The sequence below is a fragment of the Rattus rattus genome, chromosome 16, assembly GCF_011064425.1.
Source record: "Rattus rattus isolate New Zealand chromosome 16, Rrattus_CSIRO_v1, whole genome shotgun sequence".
Taxonomy (NCBI): Eukaryota; Metazoa; Chordata; class Mammalia; order Rodentia; family Muridae; genus Rattus; species Rattus rattus.
Window position 1 is genome coordinate 41,489,296 of NC_046169.1, and position 21,895 is coordinate 41,511,190.

Sequence of the window (21,895 nt, forward strand, 5' to 3'; positions counted from 1 at the left end):
TTACTACACAGAAGATAGTGTTTTCCCTTTTTAAAATTTATTTATTTATTTATTTATACCTTCTAAAACAACCATTTTCACGTGTCCATACTTCAGACAGAGCTTAGCAAGATTTTCCTCTAAAGTGCCGGGTTGTAACTTAGTCTGCCTGATACAGTTGAGGAAACCAACGAAAGGCAACCATTGACAGCATATAAAAGGAAAGGCACACTAGGTCCCAATAAAGTTTTATTTACACAAATAGGCAGTGGGCCAGATTCGGTCCAGGATCTACAGTTGGTATAATTTTACTTTCTTTGAACCTACGTGTTTTCCACTATGGAAGGAAAACAGAAAGTAATGGAATGAATCCAGATCTATGTCCAACTCTCTTGTATCCTCTTCCAGACTAGAATCACCCCCAATATTCTGCAGGCACCATGCTTGAAGTGAGCCGAGAGCTCACAAGCCACACCCACACGGAGTCGGCCTCCCTCGCCCCGCCCACTCTTGATGACATCACGGACTATTCCTCTAAACCCAACCCCCAAGCTCCTCCCTGTGGCCGGGCCTCCTGGAAATACATAGGAAAGCTGGTGAGGATCAGGTGAACCTTCCTCGAGTCACCCTGTCCTCCCTGTGACCCAGTTGTCCTATCTACAGCTCTGCTCTCCAGCAGAGCAGCGTCCCCGGAGGCTGATGCGCACTGTAGTTCACCCCAGCGCACGAACGAAGGAGTGGGTGGAAGTTCTGAGAGGGAAGGAAATGGATGCTTCCAGAAAATTAGGCCAAGTAATTCCCGTCTTCTCCAGGGGGAAATTATTTAAATAGCATCTAAATCAATTTCCGTGCCATTAAATATTCTGGTCTTCGTTTTAATTGAGACGGTGGCATCTTCCCTAAAAAAGAGACTCGCTGTTTGAAGCGCGGTGTAGCCTTTCCCTCTTGCTGGAGCCCACAAGCCCACTGGGAGAGCAATCATCTTGCAGGCCACAGCCTGGCTCACTTCTAGAAGGCTAGCCTGAAGTCTGGCTCATGTCTTGAGGGCTAGCCTGCAGTCTGGTTCATCTCTAGACAGCTAGCCTGCAGTCTGGCTCATCTCTAGAGGGTTAACCTAAAAAGGTCCGTCTGATCTGTAGAAGGCTAGCCCACAGCCTGGCTCATAGTTAGAGGGCTAGCATGCAGCCTGGGTCAGCTTTCGAGGACTAGCCCACAGCCTAGGTCCTTGTTTTTCATCAAGAAATGAAGCAGATCTCCGAGTGTGCCCGGGGTGCTGCGTGCTCTGTGTCCTGCACGTAACAAGCCAGGATACTCTGTCTCCTTGGCAGCTGGGGGTTGGTTGCATGTGGTCAGGTTGCCTTTTATCCCAGGGGCTGACAGAAATGTCTGATTACAAGGGCCAGGGATGGGGACACAGGCCCACCCTAGACTTTGAAAGACCCCTCCCTTCTCATCAAACGTTTAGGCATCCTCCCCATGGTTCAAGGCATGAAAGGGGCTCCCGGTCAAGGAGGGAAGAAGCATGTAAAATAGAGAGAGAGAGACAGAGAGACAGAGAGAGAAACAGAAACAGAGACAGAGACAGTGAGAGACAGAGATTCAGAGACTGAGAAACAGAGACAGAGACGAGCTTTTAGCAACCACTGACATTCCCAAGGCTGCCATCCCAGGGCAGGTAAGCCACCATTACTGATTTTTGGTCCTTATCTGGCTTCATCTAAACTCTGTAGCAGGTACAGGAGCCTGGCTGGAAATCAATCAAAGAAAAAGAGCAATTAATTCTGTAGACACACCAGGAAGGGAGCCTACCTTGCAAAGCAATGTGATGTTAGGTTGAGCCAGGGGCTTGTGGGCTGGCAAAGAGGTAAAAGGTCCTGATAGTAGAAGCGTGTGACTGAAGTATCTCTGTCCCTACAGCCAGTGCTACTCGGAGTCCCTTCTGCTGCCACTCTGAACTCTGAACTCTCAATTGCTGGTGAGGTGGTGCCCACGCACCCATTTCACAGATGAGGAGACTGAGACTCCTCCCTCAAACTCTCATTCCCAGCAACTGCTGACTTCAGTTTCAGGCTTGGGCAGCAACTACTGGTCTTTTCTTTCCACCCTTCACAAACACAAGGTGTTTTCCAATGCTGACGGGATGTTGGGAGTGTGGTGTGCCTCAGGTAGGGCAGGACAGTGGGTACTGGCGAGACTTCCCCTTCAGAACCTTGATTTTCAGCCTAAAGATTTTAACGTAAGTCTGGATGAAAACCTGAGTTCTGGGAAACGTATTTTACGATGTGTAGCAGAGCGAACTGTGAGTCAAGAGAACGGAGGGAACGCTCGTGCGCGGATGACTTGGGAATCGGGTATTTCAACCGAGCTGAAGGCATTTTCCTCTAGCTGTGAGACTTCCGAAGTCCTGACCGGGAAGGTAGGCTCCACAGTCTTCTGAGACTCTGAGAAAGCATCTGGAAGCTCAGAAAGCGTGCCAAGCTTTCCAGAGGCTGAACAGCTAAACTGGTGGTAGAGCCAGGGAAGGAAGTAAGGCAACGTAATGACGTAATGACGTAAGGCAACCGCCGCAAGGTCAGAGGAGACTTCACTCCCAGACTCCAGACAGAAAGAGGTCAGAGGCAGAGTAGGGGGGGGGGTGCTGGATTCTCACGGGCAGCATACAATGGAGCGCTGGGATAGGGGCTACCTCAAGGCCCCTGGCATCTGAGGCACAGCAGATGTGCACACACGTGTCACCCTATGGCTTTCCAGGCCAGCCTGACGACTGTAGCACCTCCTCCGGGCCCTCCATTAAACTGCAGTCCAATCTCCATCCAAAGTTTTCCTCTGCACTGGGACTGGGTCTGGCTACAGAGGCAGGAAAATGGAGCTGGCGTGCAAGCCCCTGTATGGCTTGGTCTTGCCCGGGCGCCAGCCCCTCAGCAACTCTCTCCCTTCCAAAGCAGCTCATCCTCTGCAGCCTCGGGCTAAATTAGACCCTGACACCATTTTAAAGCCACGGAAAGAATTCAGAGTGGCCGAACTGTCCACCCTGATCACCCTGGGGGTGCATTTCCCACCCCAAGGTGGGCGCACTTCCCACTTCTCCTGTGTTACCTGGGAGGAAACAGGCTCAGCAAAGGGGTAGGTCTGCCAAGGTCAGGAAATGTCAGATAAGGTCAGTCAAGGTCACAAAAGGTCAACCAAGGTCAACCAAGGTCAGAGCTTCTTAACCAGTTGACCCTCTATTCTCATCTTCTCTCTTTCTCTACCTCCCTCACCCCCCACCTTCCTCCTTCCATGTGTGTAGTGGAGGGTGTTGCACATGTGTAGTGTGTTGCACATGTGTGTAGTGTGTGCTGCACATGTGTGTGTTATCTATATTGCACATATGTTTAGTGAGTGGGGGTGGGTTGCTCATGTGTGTAGTGTGTGTGCTGCACATGTGTGTTTTTCGTAGGGATGTGTTACACATGTATGTACCATGTGTGTTGCATACATGTGTGTTGCCCATGTGTATTTTGGGTAGGGATGTATTACACATGTGTGTACTATGTGTTTCACATGTGTGTGCTGCACGTATGTGTAGCGTTGCACATGTGTATAGTATGTGTAGCACATGTGTATGCTGCACATGTGTGTAGTGCATGTTTTACATACATGTGTGTTACCCATGTGTTTTGGGTAAGGATGTGTTGCACATTGTGTAGTGTGTGTTGCACATGTGTGTGGTATGTGTTACACACGTGTGTTGTAGATGTGTGTGTTACACATTTGTATAGTGGGTGTGGAAGCAAGAGGTCAACCTAGGGTGTTGTTTCTCAGGTGTCATCTACCTTATTCTTTTGAGACAAGGTCTGGAGCTTGACAATGGACTAGACCTGCTGGCCAGTAAATGCAGGGATCCCCCTGTCTCTGCCTCTCCAGTGCTGGGATCACAAATGTGCACCCTATGACCAGCTTTTTCTGTGGTTTCTGGACTCAAACCCAGTCTTTATGCTTGCACAGCAAGCACTGTGCCAGCCAGGTTATCTATCGCCCCAGCCCAGCCTTTCTTTCTCCTCTTCAATCTGAGCTTCCCTCAGTACCCAGGGGTTCCGAAGCCTTCGTCAGGACACATGTGTATAAAATGCATCCAGCTAATGAGTTGACCTAAAACCTGCACGGACAGGGGCCAGGGTGCACACAACCCAGACCTCTCCACTGGTCACAGTGCACATCGGGACTCCTTCCCTCTTCACTGGGAAAGGACTTGTCCCTCCCACTGTAGGACAGAGCAGCACCCTGGCCTTCCTAATGCTGAGAGACCCCCCCCCCAACTCTAGCTGTCCCCAGCAGTGACCATGCAAAACCCCCTCAGCTGGAAACCGCCAGCCACAGAATGCCACGTGATGACTGCATGGGAGGTCACATGATGACTGCATGGGAAACCAAGTGATGACTGTAGTCATGCAGATGTGCTGGCCTTGGCCTTGGTATTATGGGATGTAGTGTGATTCTCATGGGACAGTGGTGGTGTGACTCGTTTAGGGAAGGTTTTGCCCCACCACCCAAAGGTCTAACCCAGAGCATCGAAAGCATACTTTCAATACCACCCTGGGAGACTCTACTGAGAAACATGGGGCTCCCAGACCCTCCCCCCTGACTCCACACTCATGTCACTCAGCTGTCTTGAGGGACAACCGTGCCTGGAGTGCAGGTGGAGAAAACGCCACCACACTGGCTCGGGTGCTCATCTGAGCAAATGTCCTCTGGAAGTGACAGGCAAACCCCATCCTCTACCTCAGCAGCCTTCACCCCAAACTCTGACATCTGCTACTGACACAGCATGGACAACCCCTAAACACCCTCGCCAATCCCGCTACAGCCTCTGATCGAAAGAGACGGAGAATATGGCGTCTTCGTGAGACTAATAAGCATGAGGCCCCATCTCTCCCTACCCTGCTGACGCTGTCTGCCAAGGCCACGTGTACAAGCTGCTTTCCTCGTGGCTCCAGGAGCTGAGCTACCTGGCCCACAGCCTCAACAGAACGTCGCAAGCCTCATGCCCAGAGAGACACCCTGGGGGAGAGGAAGGGGCCCTGGGGTTAGGTAAAATGACTGCAGGAAAGCCCCCTGGAAAAAGGGGACCAGAACCTAAGGACATTATCCCAGGGTTAGACACACCCAGGCAGGCACGAGCTGGCTTCCAGAGCTGGGTGATAGCAGCTCATTTTTCTGAGCCTCGGTTTCTACATCTGCTAAATGGACCCCCCCCCAACTGAGACCCTGTCATTTTTCCTTCCAAGTCCCAGAAGTTTTAACTATAGCTACAAAACCAAAACTATCCCTTAAAATCACCTGTCCAAGGTCATCAGTCTGGAAAGAACACTGGGAATTGACAAATTATGCTAGACCCATTCTATTGTCTCCCTGATGTATTTTTTTGAGGGGGGTAAGCATTTACATTTCTCTGAGCCTGCAAAGTTGTGCTGTTCTCAAAAGGAGCCTGCCCAGGATCCACAGGTGGGCCAGGGAACAGAACCTGGGACAGAGACAGCCCAGTCCCTCAGTTGTGGCCTCATTGGGACAGAGTTTTAGGGCTACAGAGTCAACTGATTCTGCCTCTCTGATCCTCAGCTTCCTCATCTCTAAAAGGAAGGTCACAATAGCACCGTTCCTCAGACCCCCAAGCGAGCTGAACCATTTCTTCCCTGGCTGCTAATTTTTGCAGTGAGGTGAATTGGCTTCTGATACACAAGTCAATCATCTGTACACACACACACACACACACACACACACACACACACACACACACATGCACACACGCACACATGCATGCACACACACACACACACACACACACACACACACACACACACACTGTGCATTTGCTTCTTTAAGGATGAGAATGCATCTGTTCATGCTTTAACTTTAGAAAATGGGGAAGAGGCTTTGGGAGATGGGTCCTCATCCCCTACCATCCTGGCTCAATGCACCTCTAAATCCATGTTTATAGGCAGGCTGTGGGCTCTTCCTTTATTAAAGTCAAGGCTCCCACCGAAGGAGACAAATCACTAACTTACCCTGGGTCTTTGAAGCTCATCTCTGAACAGTGCAGCTCCCCTCACGGGTCTGATTTCTCATCCATGGAATGTGGGTGACCTGAGGTTAGCAGGGTTTCCCACTCGGGCTTCCTCCCCCTGCCCCCCCCCAGACTCAGATATTCATTTATTTAAACGAATCACAGTGTGTCCTCTCCTTGGGGCTGCATTGCAAGAAGTCACGAGGTCCAACATGAGCCGTGAATGGAGTGGGTGAGTGACAGAGGCTGGGGAGAGAAGAGAGGCAGGTGTGCAGGGTGAAGAGGGTTCAACTAGTAGGGAGTCAGCCCTGCTAATCAGGGTTAAAGATGCAGGCGCAATCACACAGTGTAGGCAGGTCTCTGTGCTTACTCACAGCGAGGGAGGATGCACAGCTTGCTGATGAAATGTAAATGAATATAAAGAATGGTCCAGGATTTCTGCACCCAGCATGAGTTAAAAAGGACGCCCATGGGTTGGAAAAAAGCCAGGGCGGAGAGGACAATGGTCAAATAGTCACTCCTGTCCTGTGACATTCACTATGCGATCTTATCCACTTGGCACCTGTCAGAATCCCCTGCAGCCCCCAGGCTCCTGAGCTACCTTGGGGGCAGCCTGGGGGTCAGTTCGCACGTATACTCCCTTGTGTTTGGAGAGACATGTGTCTGTGAGCACAGCGTGCTAATCAGGGTCCCAAACCATGACATCAACCGCGCAAGGGCACCAGCTGAGCATCCGTCTGTCCTGCCGATGCAACCAGGAGCCATATGCCGTGCGTGACTCAGCTGCCTCTTGCTCTCTGCATGTCAGCTGAAGCTTGCTTACTGGGAAATGGTTTGACCGGCGTTAGCATCCCTGAGGCCAGAAGTAGCTCCTGTTTGAGTTTGTTCAAACCCAGAACTATTTACACACAAGCACAGTGTCTTGGGGGTAGAGCGGAGGCCGGAAACAGACCCCATTCCATTTCGTGGGCGCCTTACACACTCAGCCTTGAAGCTACTCCCTTACAACGTTTGTTTTCGATGATGCTGTTCATGAAACCAAGTTTCTCAGCCTATAGTGTAAACATCCCCGCAACATGTCATTTAGACAAGAAGGCCCTGTGTAAGGCACCAAGTCTGACCGTCTACACTGCAAGTGAGCTCATGAAGAAGTGTTTCTCGAGGTGCCTTGTGTGTCAGGTCTGTAGTCACAGAACAGGTTCTAGAGAGGTACTGACACGTTGAAGAGATGTAAGCAATGCCTTTAAGCGAGCTACCTATCTTAAAGGGAAAGTGGGGTACAGAAAAGACTGCACAGGGGAGAGAGATCCCCAATTCTGTGTCTGGTGACCTTGGTGGTGTTGAGAATTAAGGGAGGGGACTAAATCCCAGGGGATAAAAACCCTATGCAAGGGACAGATTTTTTTTTTTAAGATTTATTTATGTGTGTGAGAAGACTGCCCTTCTCTTCAGACTCACCGGAAGAGGGCATCAGATCCCATTACAGATGGTTGTGAGCCACCATGTGGTTACTGGGAACTGAACTCAGGACCTCTGGAAGAGCAGTCAGTGCTCTTAACTGCTGAGCCATCTCTCCAGCCTCACCCCTCCTTTTAAGATGGAGAAAGTTAGACGCTTTAAATCACAGACATTATAAATCAAGTAGGCACTTTAAATCACAGACATTATAAGTCAAAATGCCATTGATGCCTCGGACTTCGATCCCTGGCTGCTCTTAAGGGTGGTTTGGCTCTCTAGAAGCTGCACTGTGACAGTGTGAGGTCAGCCAAGAAATAACAAAATCCTAGGTTCAAAGGGCAACCCCTCCTGAGTACCGGAAGATCTCACGTCTTCAAAAAGCTGAAAGCTCGCCGTGATAGGAGCCAAGGTTGTAAGTCAGGAGCCAGGTGTGCTAGAGGGGCAGGGAGAGGTACCGGATGGGTGGGACTTAGGGCAACTGAAGCCCCTGAGACGCTGAGACAGATCTCCGGAACCTTCTAGGGAAAGATAGGATGTTGAACAGACAGTGAGCTCAAGGGGTGTGGCTTGTACGGGCACGGTGGTTGTGTTGGAAGCACGGTGGCACCAGGGAAGGAAGTAGGAGAAGAGGCCTGCCTCATAGTGAGGCCTAAGGCAGGTCTCACCACAGCTGCTGATGGGGATGAGCTGCTCCGAGCTCTTGCTGGGGTGTGATGTGAGGGAACCAGAACCTGCCGGAGAGGAGCTTGAAACAGACCATGAGGATATGGATAGATAGATAGATAGATAGATAGATGGATGGATGGATGGATGGATGGATGGATGGATGGATGGATGGATAGATAGATAGATAGATAGATAGATAGATAGATAGATAGATAGATAGATAGATAGATTTTCATGTATACTAATAACTACACCCTGCCCCTGACACATTCAGAACACGCTAGAGTTTATGGACTCAAAGGAACATCATTAGACCCCCAGCACATACTCAGCACCCTGAACCCTCCTCCCCACTCCCCCAGTGCCAGGCACCACAAGAATCCAAACATGTCTCCTAGCCAGCTTTCCTTGCTCCCTCCTACCACCACGCCCCATCTTCTCTCTGTTTCCCTCCTCACCACCCCTGGTGAGTTCAGCAGACACCTGAGGGTGTCCGCTACACGGAAGTGTTATCTCAACAGGAAGAAGACAGCACCTTGTTGCTTGAAATTCCCGGCTTTCCCAGGACCCAGGCTGAGGAGCTCTAGTGCTCCAGTGCCTCTGTTTTCCTGACAGAGGGAGAGAGGAGCCGAGGCACAGAGGGACAAACGGACGATGCCTCCCAAGTTAGACAGCATAGCAGTTGCTCAGCTTGTCCCTGGAGAGAACAGCCACGTCAGTTGTGTCTCCTTGACACACACACCCCTCCTGTGTTGCTGTCACTAACACGCACCCCGTCCTGCATGGCTGTTGTATTCTGTTTGCCATGTGTGTCCCGCTAAGAGCAGGGGTGATGTCACACAGCGCTGAGGGGCGGCTGGAGGAGAACGTCGGTAGGCATTCTCTCACAGACGGGCTGGTGGGTGAATGGGTTGATTGACATCACCCTCGCAGAGTGCTGAGTGTGCGTGATAAAGGAAGAATCAGCCATGTGTAACTGAGATTTCTAAGTGCTCCGAAAGAGAAGAATGCGTTTAACTCAGTGGTCCCTGGGGCCTGGGGAAAAGCCCATTAGAGCGAGTTATTAACTCGCTGCATTTCTGAAGCCCGGGATCCAATTTGACTGAGTGCAGTGGGACTTGGCTTCGCGTGGCTGTCAGCCGGCTGGCGTTTGAGCTGAGTCCTCGGGCTGAGTGAACTGCGGGCTACAGGCATAGCTCATCAGCCTTGAAGTTGGCCCCGAGTTCGGAGTCAGTCAGAAAGATTTGCTTTGTGTGCAGGCAAGGGCATTTCAGTACAAAATCAGAAAGTCCTTGCATGGGCAGGGTTAGCAGCCAGAACTGCCTCCTGCGGGGCTGGCACCCAGGGCCTCAGAGGGTGGGTGCTATGGCTGTGAGTCATGGAGTTCATCTTCACATGAATGTTCCCTTCTGCTCCTGTGAGGGTTAGGAGGTTTCATCACAGCACATGGTAGCCCCCCAACAAACACACATACACACACACACACAATTCACACACACATGCACACACAACCACACACACACGCACACAGATGCATACACACACAGACTCACACACTCACACACACACACACATGCACACACAACCACACACACATGCACACACAACCACACACACACATGCACACAGATGCATACACACACACACATGCACACACAACCACACACACACATGCACACAGATGCATACATACACACTCACATGCACACACACACATATGCACACACAACCACACACACACATGCACACAGATGCATACACACACACATGCACACACAACCACACACACACATGCACACAGATGCATACACACAGACACACAGACACACACAGACACACAGACACACACACACACACAAACACACACATACACACACACACACACACACACACACACACACACACACACACACACACACACACACACACACACACACACAACCACACACACACATGCACACAGATGCATACACACACATGCACATGCACACGCACACACACACACACACACACACACACACACACGTGCACTTGGGCATGTACACCTGCACCTAGGAGACAAAACTGAGAAGAAGCACAGGAAGGGGAGAGAAGGCAGGTCTCTGATTCTCCCAAATGCAAAAAGACTCCTAGCAGGGTATCACTGGAGCCCAGTTAGAACAGGGACTATCAAGACAGATGGATTAAAAGGCAGCAACAATAAATGCTAGCATGGGTGTGGAGAGGAAGCATTCGCTCCCTGCTGTGTACAGATACTTGTGGCCCTTACAGAGACGCTTTGAAGGTCTTCAAAACATGAAGTTCACCATCATACCTGCCAACCCCAGTCTTGACAAGTACTTAAAGGATGTGTCTATGAGGTACCTGCGGGCCAATGCCTACTGCAGACCTCACAAAGCAGGGGATATGGGATGAGGGATGAGTGAAGATGTCTCCTGACAGACAGATGGAGGGAGTCATTGTGCTCCGTGCTCACAGTGGAATACTATGCTGTCTTAAAAGAGGAACACTGACACTCGAAGGGGCGTGGGTGGGATTGGAACTCATGGTGTGATGTGAAACAAGCCCAGAACAGAAGGGAGACTCCTTGCTCATTTGTGACCCTGGTGTCTCGGGTCTCCTACAAGATGACAGGAGAAAGTGGTCTCTAGAGATGAGGAAGAGCTGCAGGTGAGGAGAGAGAGAAATGTGGGTAGGCAAGGGTCTCGATGATGGTGTTTGGAAGCACAGTAGGGGCTCTGTGACCTGCAACAACCTATAACATTTCATTTTAAAACTTCTGGAAAAGAGAGGTCCAGGGCTGGGTCCCTCAGTTTCAAGACTGCTTGTTGCTCTTATAGAGGACCTGTGTTCAGTTCCCAGAATCCGTGTTGAGTGGATTACAGCTGCCTGTAACTCTAGCTCCTGAGAGGCCAGCACCCTCTTCTGGCTTCCCTGGGCATTGCACTAACATGCAAGTTCACAGAGAGAGAGAGAGAGACAGAGAGAGAGAGAGAGGTGCACTAACCTCCATGTGCATGGAGAGACTCATATGCACATAAGTAAGTGCACTAGCATGCATGTGCACAGAGCAAGACACACATATGTGCATAAGTGCACTAACATGCATTTACACAGAGACACATGTGCATATAATTAAAAATAAAATATAATCTTTTTTCAAAAGAGAGAGAATCTAAAGATTCCCAGTACATGAAAATGATCATGGTTCATGCTGGGGATGTGGCGTCCTTGGTAATGTGCTCAGCTAGCATGCACAAAGCCCTGGATTCAATCCCTAGAACTGCATAGTGTGGCAGCCCTTGGGAGGTGGAGGCCAGAGAAGCAGGAGTTTGTATCACCCTGGCTACAGAAGACAGAAGTGCTAGGTGCCCTGGTTTCATCACTGCACACGGGAGCAAGTTCCACACTTTGCCCAATTTTTTGACTTCCTTTCTCTTGCTGTGATGAAATCACCCTGACACAACAGAACACTTAGAGAAGAAAGGGTTTATTAGAGGTCAGGATTTCAAAGTCCATCGATGCAGGAAGTCACCATGGCAGTGACCTCACAGCCAAATCAATGTCTCCTCTATTACACAGGTCAGGTCATCTTGCCTAGGGAATGCTGCTGCCCACAGTGGGCTGGGTCTTCCCACATCGATTGTGTGATAGGATAGTCCAATGTAGACAATCCCTCATGGGGAGTCTTTGCCCAGGGGATTCTGGGTTGTTTCAAATTGGGCATTAAGGTTGACTGTCGCTGCCATAAGTGCCCACAAACGATACATACGTGTGATGGTTTTCACTCACCAGCAGAGTGTTTTAATCCTCAGATTCCCAAGATGGACTGCTGTAACCTCAGATGTGGTGGGGGGAAGAGGATAAGAATAGCTTGGGGGAGGTTTTGAGGTATAGCTTCCCGAAGACCACAGCGAATATGAGGGGAAAACGCCAAGTGTCATGGCACCCAGGGGTTCCTTAAGGGATGCAGAGGCAGGAGACCTGCCTGGAATATGAAGCCATGGAGAGAATCTCTATGTTGGACAACGGAGTGGTAGATTTGGAGTGAGGTTGTAAGAGAAGCGGTAAGCAGCTCACTCCGTGAGTCCAGATAAACCTGGGACTGATCCTGGCTTTGCAGGGGTGGCCTGTGAACGCACCTCATGCTCCCAGACTCCATCTGTTTCTCTAAGGGATGTTTAATCTCCTTCCTAACGAAGCCAACAAAGAGTGACATGGAGCACCAATGACAGCACACTGTGTCTGCCTACCCTGTCACCAGCAAGGTCCAGTGGAGCAAAGCAAGAGACCTGGTCCATCACTGCCACTGTGTCAAGGGGGGACGCCTGGCTTCCCGTCCCTGATATGGTGTCACTCGTCCTCTCAACCAGGCTTATAGGTGCTCCCCTCCTCCCTGTCTCTCCCTTCTTCTCCCCCCCTCCTCCTGTCCCTCTTCCTCCTCACCTCCTCCTCCCTGACTCCTGTCCCTCCCCCTTTCCCTCCTTCTCCTCCTCTTCCCCTCTCCTCTCTCTTCTTACCCTCCCCTTCCTTCTCCCCTTTCTCCTCCCCCTTCCTCCCCACACCTTCTCCTCCCCTGACTCCTCCCCTCCTCCACAGTTTTCACCTCTATTCCTCCTCTCCTTCCTCCTCCCTTCTTCCTCCCCTCCTCCTGACTCCTCCCCCTCCACATTTATCTCACCCCCTCCCTCCTCCTCCCCTTTCTCCTCTTCCTTAGCCCCCTCCCCCTGTCCCGTCTCCCCCTCCTCGTCCTCCCCCTCCTCCTCCTCAAACTTCCTCCTCCCCAACTCCTTCCCCTTCTGCTCCTACCCGCTCCCCTTTCTCCTGTGACTAGAAGAATGGGATATATTTACGAAGGGCTAGCTGAGCCAGGCCACAGCAGCTCACCAGTCACTGTAGCCATTCATCAGTCACCTTGCCTGACTCTGCAGAATCATCAAGACCAAGCACCGCTCTTGCTGCTTCCGTCCCCGTGGTACAGGAGCTGGCAGCCCTGACATCATCCTCTCTGGCTGCACACTTGACCTGAGGGGAGAGGCAAGGAGACAAAGCCTTTACGCCAGTGGGCTGTTGCCCACCGAGAAACTCAGGAGCCAACCCTGACTGCAGCCACATTTACACCCAGTCCCAGCTGGGTCTCCCTGACCTGTCACCTCTTCTACGTACGTCTCAGCCCACCTACAAAGACAGTCACCATCAATCCCGAGATAAAAGCCCCGGGGAATGCCAGACCACAGCCTTCTGAGCAAATCCACATCTCTGATCTTTTGGGGCAAATGGAAAAATTTCATTCCGGAGGAAGCTAAGCTGTGGGAAGGTGGATGAGCCAGCTTCCCTCTCTCCCAGGGTATGTGACTGCAGCTGGCAGGCCTTGAATCCACATCTGTGAATTCTCAGCACTGGGCCAGGACCCCATGTTTGGTTCCTAGATGACCTTGATCTTGTCACCCATACCCATCCCTTCTCCTTGATTCCTGGCCCCTGCCCGTCCGGAAGGATGCTGGCTGGTGGTCAGCGCCACCCAACAGGTGCGTTGGTTACTGCCAAGCTGTGACTGTTGAGGTCCGCAGAGATCACAGCTGTTCAGCGGCTCCATGAAAGTTAGCTAGACTTTCCAACTGCTGCTCAAATCCACTTAGATGGTGGCACCTGACAGGCCAGAGACTGTGGCTCAGCCACCGCTGTGTGCACAAAACAGTCAGTCCAAGGACCACTGTCCGCAGAAGGAATCTCTCAAGACCTTTGCTGCCGTGGTGGCTCATACTGCTCTGGATTCCCACAGAGAAGACGCTGTGATTTCCACGAGGAGAGACAGCAGCAGCTGGCACCTGCTAAGTGCTGGCTGGGATGCAGACCTTCTCCTAGGAACCCTGCACATCAGCTCGCTGAGGGATGACAGCCCCAGTGAGCAGCAGACAGTTGCCACACTGGACAGCTGAGCAGACAGAAGTTCTCGGGGAGGAAGCTGCAGCATCTCAGGGATGAAATGAGGTTGATTTCAACAGCTCTGCTGGGCAGTTTCTGGGCCACGCTTCCTTGAAGAAACTATGTATCTGCCACAGTTCAGCTTAGAGTTTTCCAATCTAGGATGCTGTCCTGGTTAGTTTTGTGCCAACTTGACACAAGCTAGAGTCAGCTGAGAGGAGATTAAGAAACTGACTCCATTAAGATCCAGTTGTAGAACATTTTCTTAGCTAGTGATTGTTGGGGGAGGGTTCAGCACATTGTAGGCGGGGCCATCCCTGGGCTGGTGGTCCTGGGTTCTATAAGAAAGCAGGCTGAGCAAGCTAGGGGGAGCAAGGCAGTAAGCAGTGTTCCTTCAAGGCCTCTGCATCAGCTCCTGCCTCCAGGTTCCTGCCCTGACTTCCTTCAATAGGGAAAGGAGGGAGCAAGCTGAGGGCAGCCTCCTCTCTCTCTCTCTCTCTCTCTCTCTCTCTCTCTCTCTCTCTCTCTCCCTCCTCTCTCCCCCCCTCTGTATGTATATCTATGTGTGTGTCTGTATATGTCTGTATGTATCTATGTGTCTGTGTCTGTGTCTCTACCTCTGTCTCTCTGTGTACATCTCTGTCTGTCTGTCTGTCTGTGTGTCTATGTTTGAGTCTGTGTCTCTGTCTATCTCTGTCTCTCTGTGTGTCTCTGTCTCTCTGTCTGTATCTCAGTCTCTCTGTCTCTGTCTCTCTCCCTCTGTGTGTGTCTATGTGTAGGTGCATGTATGTGTCTGTCTGTGTATGTGTTTATGTCTCTGTCGGCCTCTGTCTCTGTCTCTGCGTGTCTCTGTCTCTATCTGTGTGTCTATGTGTTTGTCTCTCTCTCTCTCTCTCTCTCTCTCTCTCTCTCTCTCTCTCTCTCTCTGTTCTCCAGTTCTCAGCCAGCTTCACAACCTTACCTCCTTGCTTGGTGGACAGAACCTAACTGTGAGCTAAAGCAAACCCTTTGTCCCTAAGCAGCTTCTTGCTGGACGTTGGGCCACAACGGTGAGGAAAATACCCAACATGCTGCTGTATATTATTTCAGTTCTGCCTGAAACACCTTGTCTTCTTTCTTGATGTCTCTAATGCTCTCTCCTTTTTCTTCTATGCTTCTCTCCTCTGCTGGGTGTAGTGCCAGGCACACTGGGTGGGCTGCTCTCTTTAATGTGCACATCTGCAATAACTCTCCTCCAACAGGGCACGAGCCAGGTTTCAGGGAACTGGGGACCCAGTGCACAAGATCACACAGGACCAAGTCAGCACTAGAAACTTACAGCTTTGGGGCTGGGGCGTGGCTCTGTGAGTAGAGTACTTAGCTAGCATGTGAGGACCTGGGTTTGAGCCCTGACACCCATGGTATGGGCATGGTAACACATACCTGTAATCCCAGAGCCCCAGAAGTAGAGGCAGGAGAATCAGGAAATCTATGCAGCAAGTTTGAGGCCTGCAGGAGCTATAGGAGACCCTGTCTCTAAAATGAAAGAGAGATGGAGAGGGGGGAGGGAGGGGGAAGGGAAGAGGTAGAGGGAGGGGAAAGAAAGCGGGGGGGGGGGATTTGACAGTTTGACTCCAAAGGGGCACGGTGAAGTTTAAGCTTTCCCTACAAGACCTGATATCTTCTGCAGTGCTGTTATCTGCTCCTTATAGATGGTGTGGCGGCTAATCCTCTGTCAGAAAAAAAGAAAGTGCTGATTTTAAACCATCGAAAGAAAAAGCAGTGAGGTTCCCAAAGCCATTCTCTGATGGAGCTCAGATCTTTGCCCGGGCAATTTCTTCTCTGGTGACACTGGGCACTGTGGGGAGCTGTGTCCCGGTCACATGGGGGTCAACAGGGAGAGCAAGGAGCACTCACTCCAGGACACATGGCTGCTTAGCTGTGAAGCCTGGTGGTCTGCTCTGGTCTGTGTGCCTTCAGCTTGCAACTATTGTTGCAATTTGTTGTGACATAATTTCAATGTTACTCGAGGACCACGTTTTTACTCTCAAGGTTAAAAGCCACATACTAGCAGGGTCCACAGGTCCCACCCACCCTTGCCAGCTCTAGCCCTAGAGCTCCTCCCTCAGGCTCCTTACTCTGTGGCAAACCTCATTCCCAGCACCAGGTCTCCACCTGTATTCACACATCCCTCATGAATCTGCCTCAGGACTAATCAAATAACTGTGTCTCTTGCAAAGTCCAGTGTCATGAAGTCTGTACTCTTGGCTTCTGTAGTCTTAACCCTTTCTGGGTCCCAGCACAATGGGCCTCGACTTTTTAAGAAGTAAGTGGGAGAAGAAGGAGAAGAGAAGTCTGTAAACTAATGGCTACCTGCCCAATCTGGGGTGTCATTTTTAGAGGCTGCCATCTAAAGCTGACAGGAAGTGAGGCAGGCCCAAGCTAATGTATTTTCTCTCCTCCCCAGATGGTGGTCCAGAGGGAGACATGCACCCTTCCACTGCCTACCTCCTGCCCTCTGCCTTGCTGGAGGGCAGCCTGGAAGAGGGGGTGACATCAGCAGCCCCAGGTCCCCTGCCATCCCGGGAAGCACTGGAAGCACTAGAAGGGTCCTTGCCCCCTCTGTTCCCCGATGAGGCCAGCGTCCAGCATACCCCAGCCCTAAGGAAGGCTCTGCCGTCCCTGAAGCAACTCAACTCAGCCCGGAGGCAGTTGAGGCCCCTGGCTACCCCGACAACTCTGCAGAGACTGGGATCCCCTTCCTCCGCTACCACGAAGTCACGTGAGCCTGGAGACCCGGAGCAGCCTACAGCGCCTGCGCCACTGCAGATCGCACCCTTCACCGCTCTGGCGACTACACTTCCACACAGCCCGCAGCCCGCGCAGGCCCCCGATGACAGCAGCCTCAGTAGCCCGCTGGACAAGGGTGACAATGAGCTGACCGGGTCTGCCTCTGAGGAGAGCCAGGAGACCACCACATCCACCATCGTCACCACCACCATCATCACCACGGAGCAGGCCCCAGGTATACGAGGCTCATCTCCCACCCCTGCTGTCCTTCGTTTCTGGATTCTCCTTAGTGGGTGTGGAACTAGAGGTGGGGGACACGCTGTCACTGAACAGTCACTCCAGCTGTCTTTTTTACTTTGTTTTTGGTGGTAGTGTGTGTGTGTGTGTGTGTGTGTGTGTGTGTGTGTGTGTGTGTGTATGCGCGCGCGGGCGCATGCGTGTGTACACATGCACGAGCATTGTAAAGAGAACTCAGGTCGTCTGGCACATAGCTAGGCAAGCAAGCGCTCTACTATAGAGCCACACCCACATGCAAAGTGCACTGACTTTTCCCGTCTACTGGCTGTCCCTTACTTTGTCCTCTTCCTCCATACAGTAAACCAAAGTATTCAGAAAATTTAGTTGTATCAGTCCTGTGAACCCCCCAGACTTCTTCTTCTTCCTATTTCCTAGACACTGCTCACACAGCGTTCTGCCGTCATAGGGCTGGGGATTTCTTGTAGGTGGTCGAGAGCCTTTGTAAGGAGGATGCTCATTTCCTAAACCTTTCTATGAAAGGGCCTGGAGCTTAGGTGGAAGCTGATATGCAAGGGAAATACGGAGACCCCTAGCAAGATGTGGATGGAGTGCTGAGCCTGATCTCCCAATCTGGGTTCTGTGCTTCTCTGTGTTGGGGCTTCACCGGTCAAGCTTGCCTCAACTCGGCTGCTTACTGTGCATGGAACTAGGGTTCTCCATGGGTGGAAAGAAAGGTCCATTGGGGAATGAACTGCCAAAGCCATCTGCACCCGAAGAGTAGAAAGTTGGAAAAGCAATCAGATTTTGTATGACAGCAGGATGTGGGGGGTCTTTGAGCTGAGACAGGCTGTTAAGATTGACCTGGAACTAGATGCCCTTGTTAGAGCATCTTTGGGGCAGATTATTGGAGGTTCCTGGTTATCACCAAGTCACTTTTTTACTGCATGTTGTAGGGAGGTGGGGTGCCACTTTGGATATAGTAACTGAAGACTGACCGTTGGGTCTGAATCATATGTGCTGTGTGAGCATAGTCCAGACGGGGGCCCTCCCTGTGCTTTGGTTTGCCTGCCTTACGGTGGCAAATGGAATGGCATTCTGTCTAAGAATGAGCAGGGCTGCTCCTGGTGACTAGTTACTACAGTCAGGACGGGGCAGAGTTCAGCACGAGTCTCCTCTGTACTTCCATAGCACATCTGTGAGTGAGCTCCTGGGCTGGCCACGCAGCCGGGTGTATCCTGATGGCAACGTTTGTTTCATTGTAGCTCTCTGCGGTGTGAGCTTCTCCGACCCCGAGGGATACATTGACTCAAGTGATTTCCCTCCTCAGCCCTCCAGCAGCTTCCTGGAATGCACCTACAATGTGACTGTCTACACTGGCTACGGGGTAGAACTGCAGGTAGCCTAGAGTGCGGGCCATGTCCTGTCTGGGTTGCCCTTACTGTCACACCTCCTTTCCCCAAAACACGGCTGTTTTAGTTGGGTTTTGCAGAGAATGGGAATTCCCAGGTGTATGTCCTACTGAGGCCTGAAGGTGTACAGAGGCTATGCTGGCAAAGCTTTAGATGTGTTACCCAGAAAGGAAGTCCCTTAAGGTCCTGTTTATTAAACACTAGCAGGTACCAAATACAGCACATGTGTGCGCGTGTGTAGGGGTGCACAATACCTCCCACCCACACTCTCCAGCATAGACAGCAGAAGTAACAGCAAGTGCCTGGCCTGGAGAAGGGTGGGTTACCCTGCAGTGCAGCCACAGTAGAGAAGAGAGACCTAGAAATGAAAGAGTGTCCTTGCTTGCCCTCTCAGTGGTCCACACAGACCAGGTAGACTGTGTGAGTCAGCACCCAGTGCACTATAAGCACGGGAGCTCCTCCCCGGCCTGTTGGCCCAGCCCTCTCTGTCTCCCCCATGGATTCCCAGGTGAAGAGTGTCAACCTATCTGAGGGGGAGCTGCTCTCCATCCGAGGAGTGGACGGCCCCACCCTGACAGTCCTGGCCAACCAGACTCTCCTGGTGGAGGGCCAGGTGATCCGAAGCCCCACCAACACCATCTCTGTCTACTTCCGGACCTTCCAGGATGACAACCTTGGGACCTTCCAGCTACATTACCAAGGTAGGGTCTGCTGAGGCCAGCCATTTGGAGACACCGGCCTCACCTTCCTCTGACACCCAGTCACACTCTTGGGGGTTTTGTGTGCCAGGGACCCACTGGCACTCCAGTTAAGTCAGCAGAATCCTCCTCCATGACTGAAAGCAATGGTTGTTAAAGCCAAGAAAGGAAGATGCATAATTTTGGAACTGGAGAGGGCTCAGGGAAAGAGTGTGCTCTGCAAGCATAAGGAGCAGTGCTCCCATCTCCATGAGGAGCAGTGCTCCCATCCCCATAAGGATCACTGCTCTCATCCCCATAAGGAGAGGTGCTCCCATCCCCATAAGGTTCACAGGTCCCATTCCCATAAGGATCACAGCTCTCATCCCCATAAGGATCACTACTCTCAACCCCATAAGAAGCAGTCCTCCCATCCTTATAAGGAGCAGTGCTCCCATCCCCATAAGGATCACTGCCCCTATCCCCATAAGGAGCAGTCCTCCCGTCCCCATAAGGAGAGGTGCTCCCATCCCCATAAGGATCACTGCTCCCATCCCCATAAGAAGCAGTCCTCCCATCCCCATAAAGATCACAGCTCTCATCCCCATAAGGAGCAGTGCTCCCACCCCCAGAAACAACATAGAAAGTCAAGGCAGGACTCACCTGTAGCCCCAGTGGTGAGGGATGGAGCCAGGAGGATTCCTGGGGCTTGGTGGCCCGCCTGCTTAGCCAAATCACCAAGCTCCCAGCCAGCGACAGAACTTACCTGCCCAAATCAGGTAGAGAAACAGCACCCAGCCTTCCTCCCAAGAGTCGCCCCTCCATCCTCAGCACAGCACAGAGCCGCTGCCAGGATGTGGGTCACACGGCCTCCTGCCCACGGCTGAAGCGCTTAGGTTGCTCCTTTCTCTGCAGCTTTCATGCTGAGCTGCAACTTTCCCCGACGGCCCGATGCTGGAGACGTCACAGTGATGGATCTGCACTCTGGCGGGGTGGCCCACTTCCACTGCCACCTGGGCTACGAGCTGCAGGGAGCCAAGACACTGACCTGCATCAATGCCTCCAAACCGCACTGGAGCAGCCAGGAGCCTGTCTGCTCAGGTACCACCGATGTTCACCAACCAGGCAGGGGTGGGGTGATGCAAGGCGAGGGGGCAGCACCCTCTACAGCAGTGGTTCTCAACCTTCTTAACGCTGTGATCCGTTAAGACCTCATGATGTGCTGACCGCCAAACCATAAACTCATTCCATTGCTAGTTCATAACTGTGGTTTTGTTGCTGTTATGAGTCTGATACGCAGGATATCTGATATATGACCTTTAACCCCCAGAGGGGTCGCGACCCACAGGTTGAGAACCACTGCTCTAGGGCATCTCGGGTAAGGCTTTTGCCCTCTAGGCTGTGCTGTAATATAATGCACGGGGTATGAAATCGGCTTCTGAGGATACATACCACACAGCAGTGTTCTGTCCAGTGGAAACTTTGCTCCCTAGCAGTCACTCGACAGCTGACTTGGTGGTGGTTGTTGTCCTCCTTATTCTGAATGCCCTCTCCATAATGATGAGGTCCTGCTTATCCCTTGTTTCTTTTGTTGTTTGGACTTTGGGGGTGGCTTCTGCTGTTCTGTTTTGTTGTTTGAGCTTAGTCAACGTGGACTCAAAAGTTGGTGACGGCCACCAACTAAGGTGGTCTGGTGCCCTCTGGTGGCGAGAAGTAGATGGTGCAGGTGCGCAGATGGAAATCTGGACTTCAAGGACAGCGGGATCCTTGGCCGGTGGATCCGACATCCTTCAAGGACCCTGCCAGCATACACTAGCGTCCACTGTTACCGGGTTCTGCAGCCACGGTTAGAGCTGTGAGGGTCTGGCTCTCCAGGAGTCCCTGGTATAGGATGTTTGTCTAAGTTACTGCTCCGTGGCTGTGAAGAAACATTGTAACTATGGAAACTCTTCTTTAAAAATACAGAGAAAGCATTTCATGGGGGGGGGGTGTTGCTTACAGTATCAGAGGGTGAGTCCATGATCATCACAGTGGAAAGCAGACAGGCATGGGGCTGGAGCAGTAACGGAGTTTGCATCACAGTCCACAAGCAGGAAGGGGTGGAGGGGAGAGAGACACAGACAGACAGACAGACAGACAGACAGACAGACAGACAGAGAGACTAGGCTTGGCATAGGCTTTTGAAACTGCAAATCCCACCCCCAGGAACTAACTTCCTTCAACAAGTCTACACCTCTTAATCCTTCTCCAACAGTTCCACTCCCTGGTGACTAAGCATTCAAATATATGAGCCTATCGGGGACAGCCATTCTTATTCAAGCCACCACAATATGTGACCAGATGAGAAAACATGGAGGTGCAGGGGGGGAGAGAGTGCCAGAGAGGGGTCACAGGGATAGTGTCACAGAGCAGGTGGGGACAAGAAAAACCCTGTCACCATGACAGATAGGACTCAGGAACAAGAGGTGATGGTAGGCCAGAAACCAGGGAAGGAAGGAGTCCCCAAGGAGCCAGCCTGTTAGAAGCTGGGTGGGAGGTACCAAAGGGAAGATCATGGGTATGGGTTTTCCCTGCCAGTGAGCTATCCTGGGCAAAGGCTCAGCAGATTTGAGGAAGCCAGCATGTATCTGGCATGCAGAAGCATATGGTTATCTGTAAGTTCAAGACCAGTCTGGTCTACCCAGTGAGTTCCAGGACAGCCAGGGCCACCTAGTGAGACCTTGTCTCAAAAA

General features: G+C 51.6%; 1 protein-coding gene across 3 annotated transcripts in view; it reads left to right on the top strand.

The window, feature by feature from the left end:
* The window catches only part of Sez6l (seizure related 6 homolog like), a 157,366-nt gene that overhangs the window by 88,041 nt on the left and 47,430 nt on the right, over nucleotides 1-21,895 (top strand). For all 3 annotated transcript variants that reach the window (XM_032887244.1, XM_032887242.1, XM_032887243.1), the window contains exons 2-5: nucleotides 16,518-17,075; nucleotides 18,340-18,473; nucleotides 18,995-19,187; nucleotides 20,079-20,264. In XM_032887244.1, coding sequence (XP_032743135.1) covers nucleotides 16,518-17,075; nucleotides 18,340-18,473; nucleotides 18,995-19,187; nucleotides 20,079-20,264 — 1,071 coding nt within the window. The remainder of the gene's footprint in view (nucleotides 1-16,517; nucleotides 17,076-18,339; nucleotides 18,474-18,994; nucleotides 19,188-20,078; nucleotides 20,265-21,895) is intronic.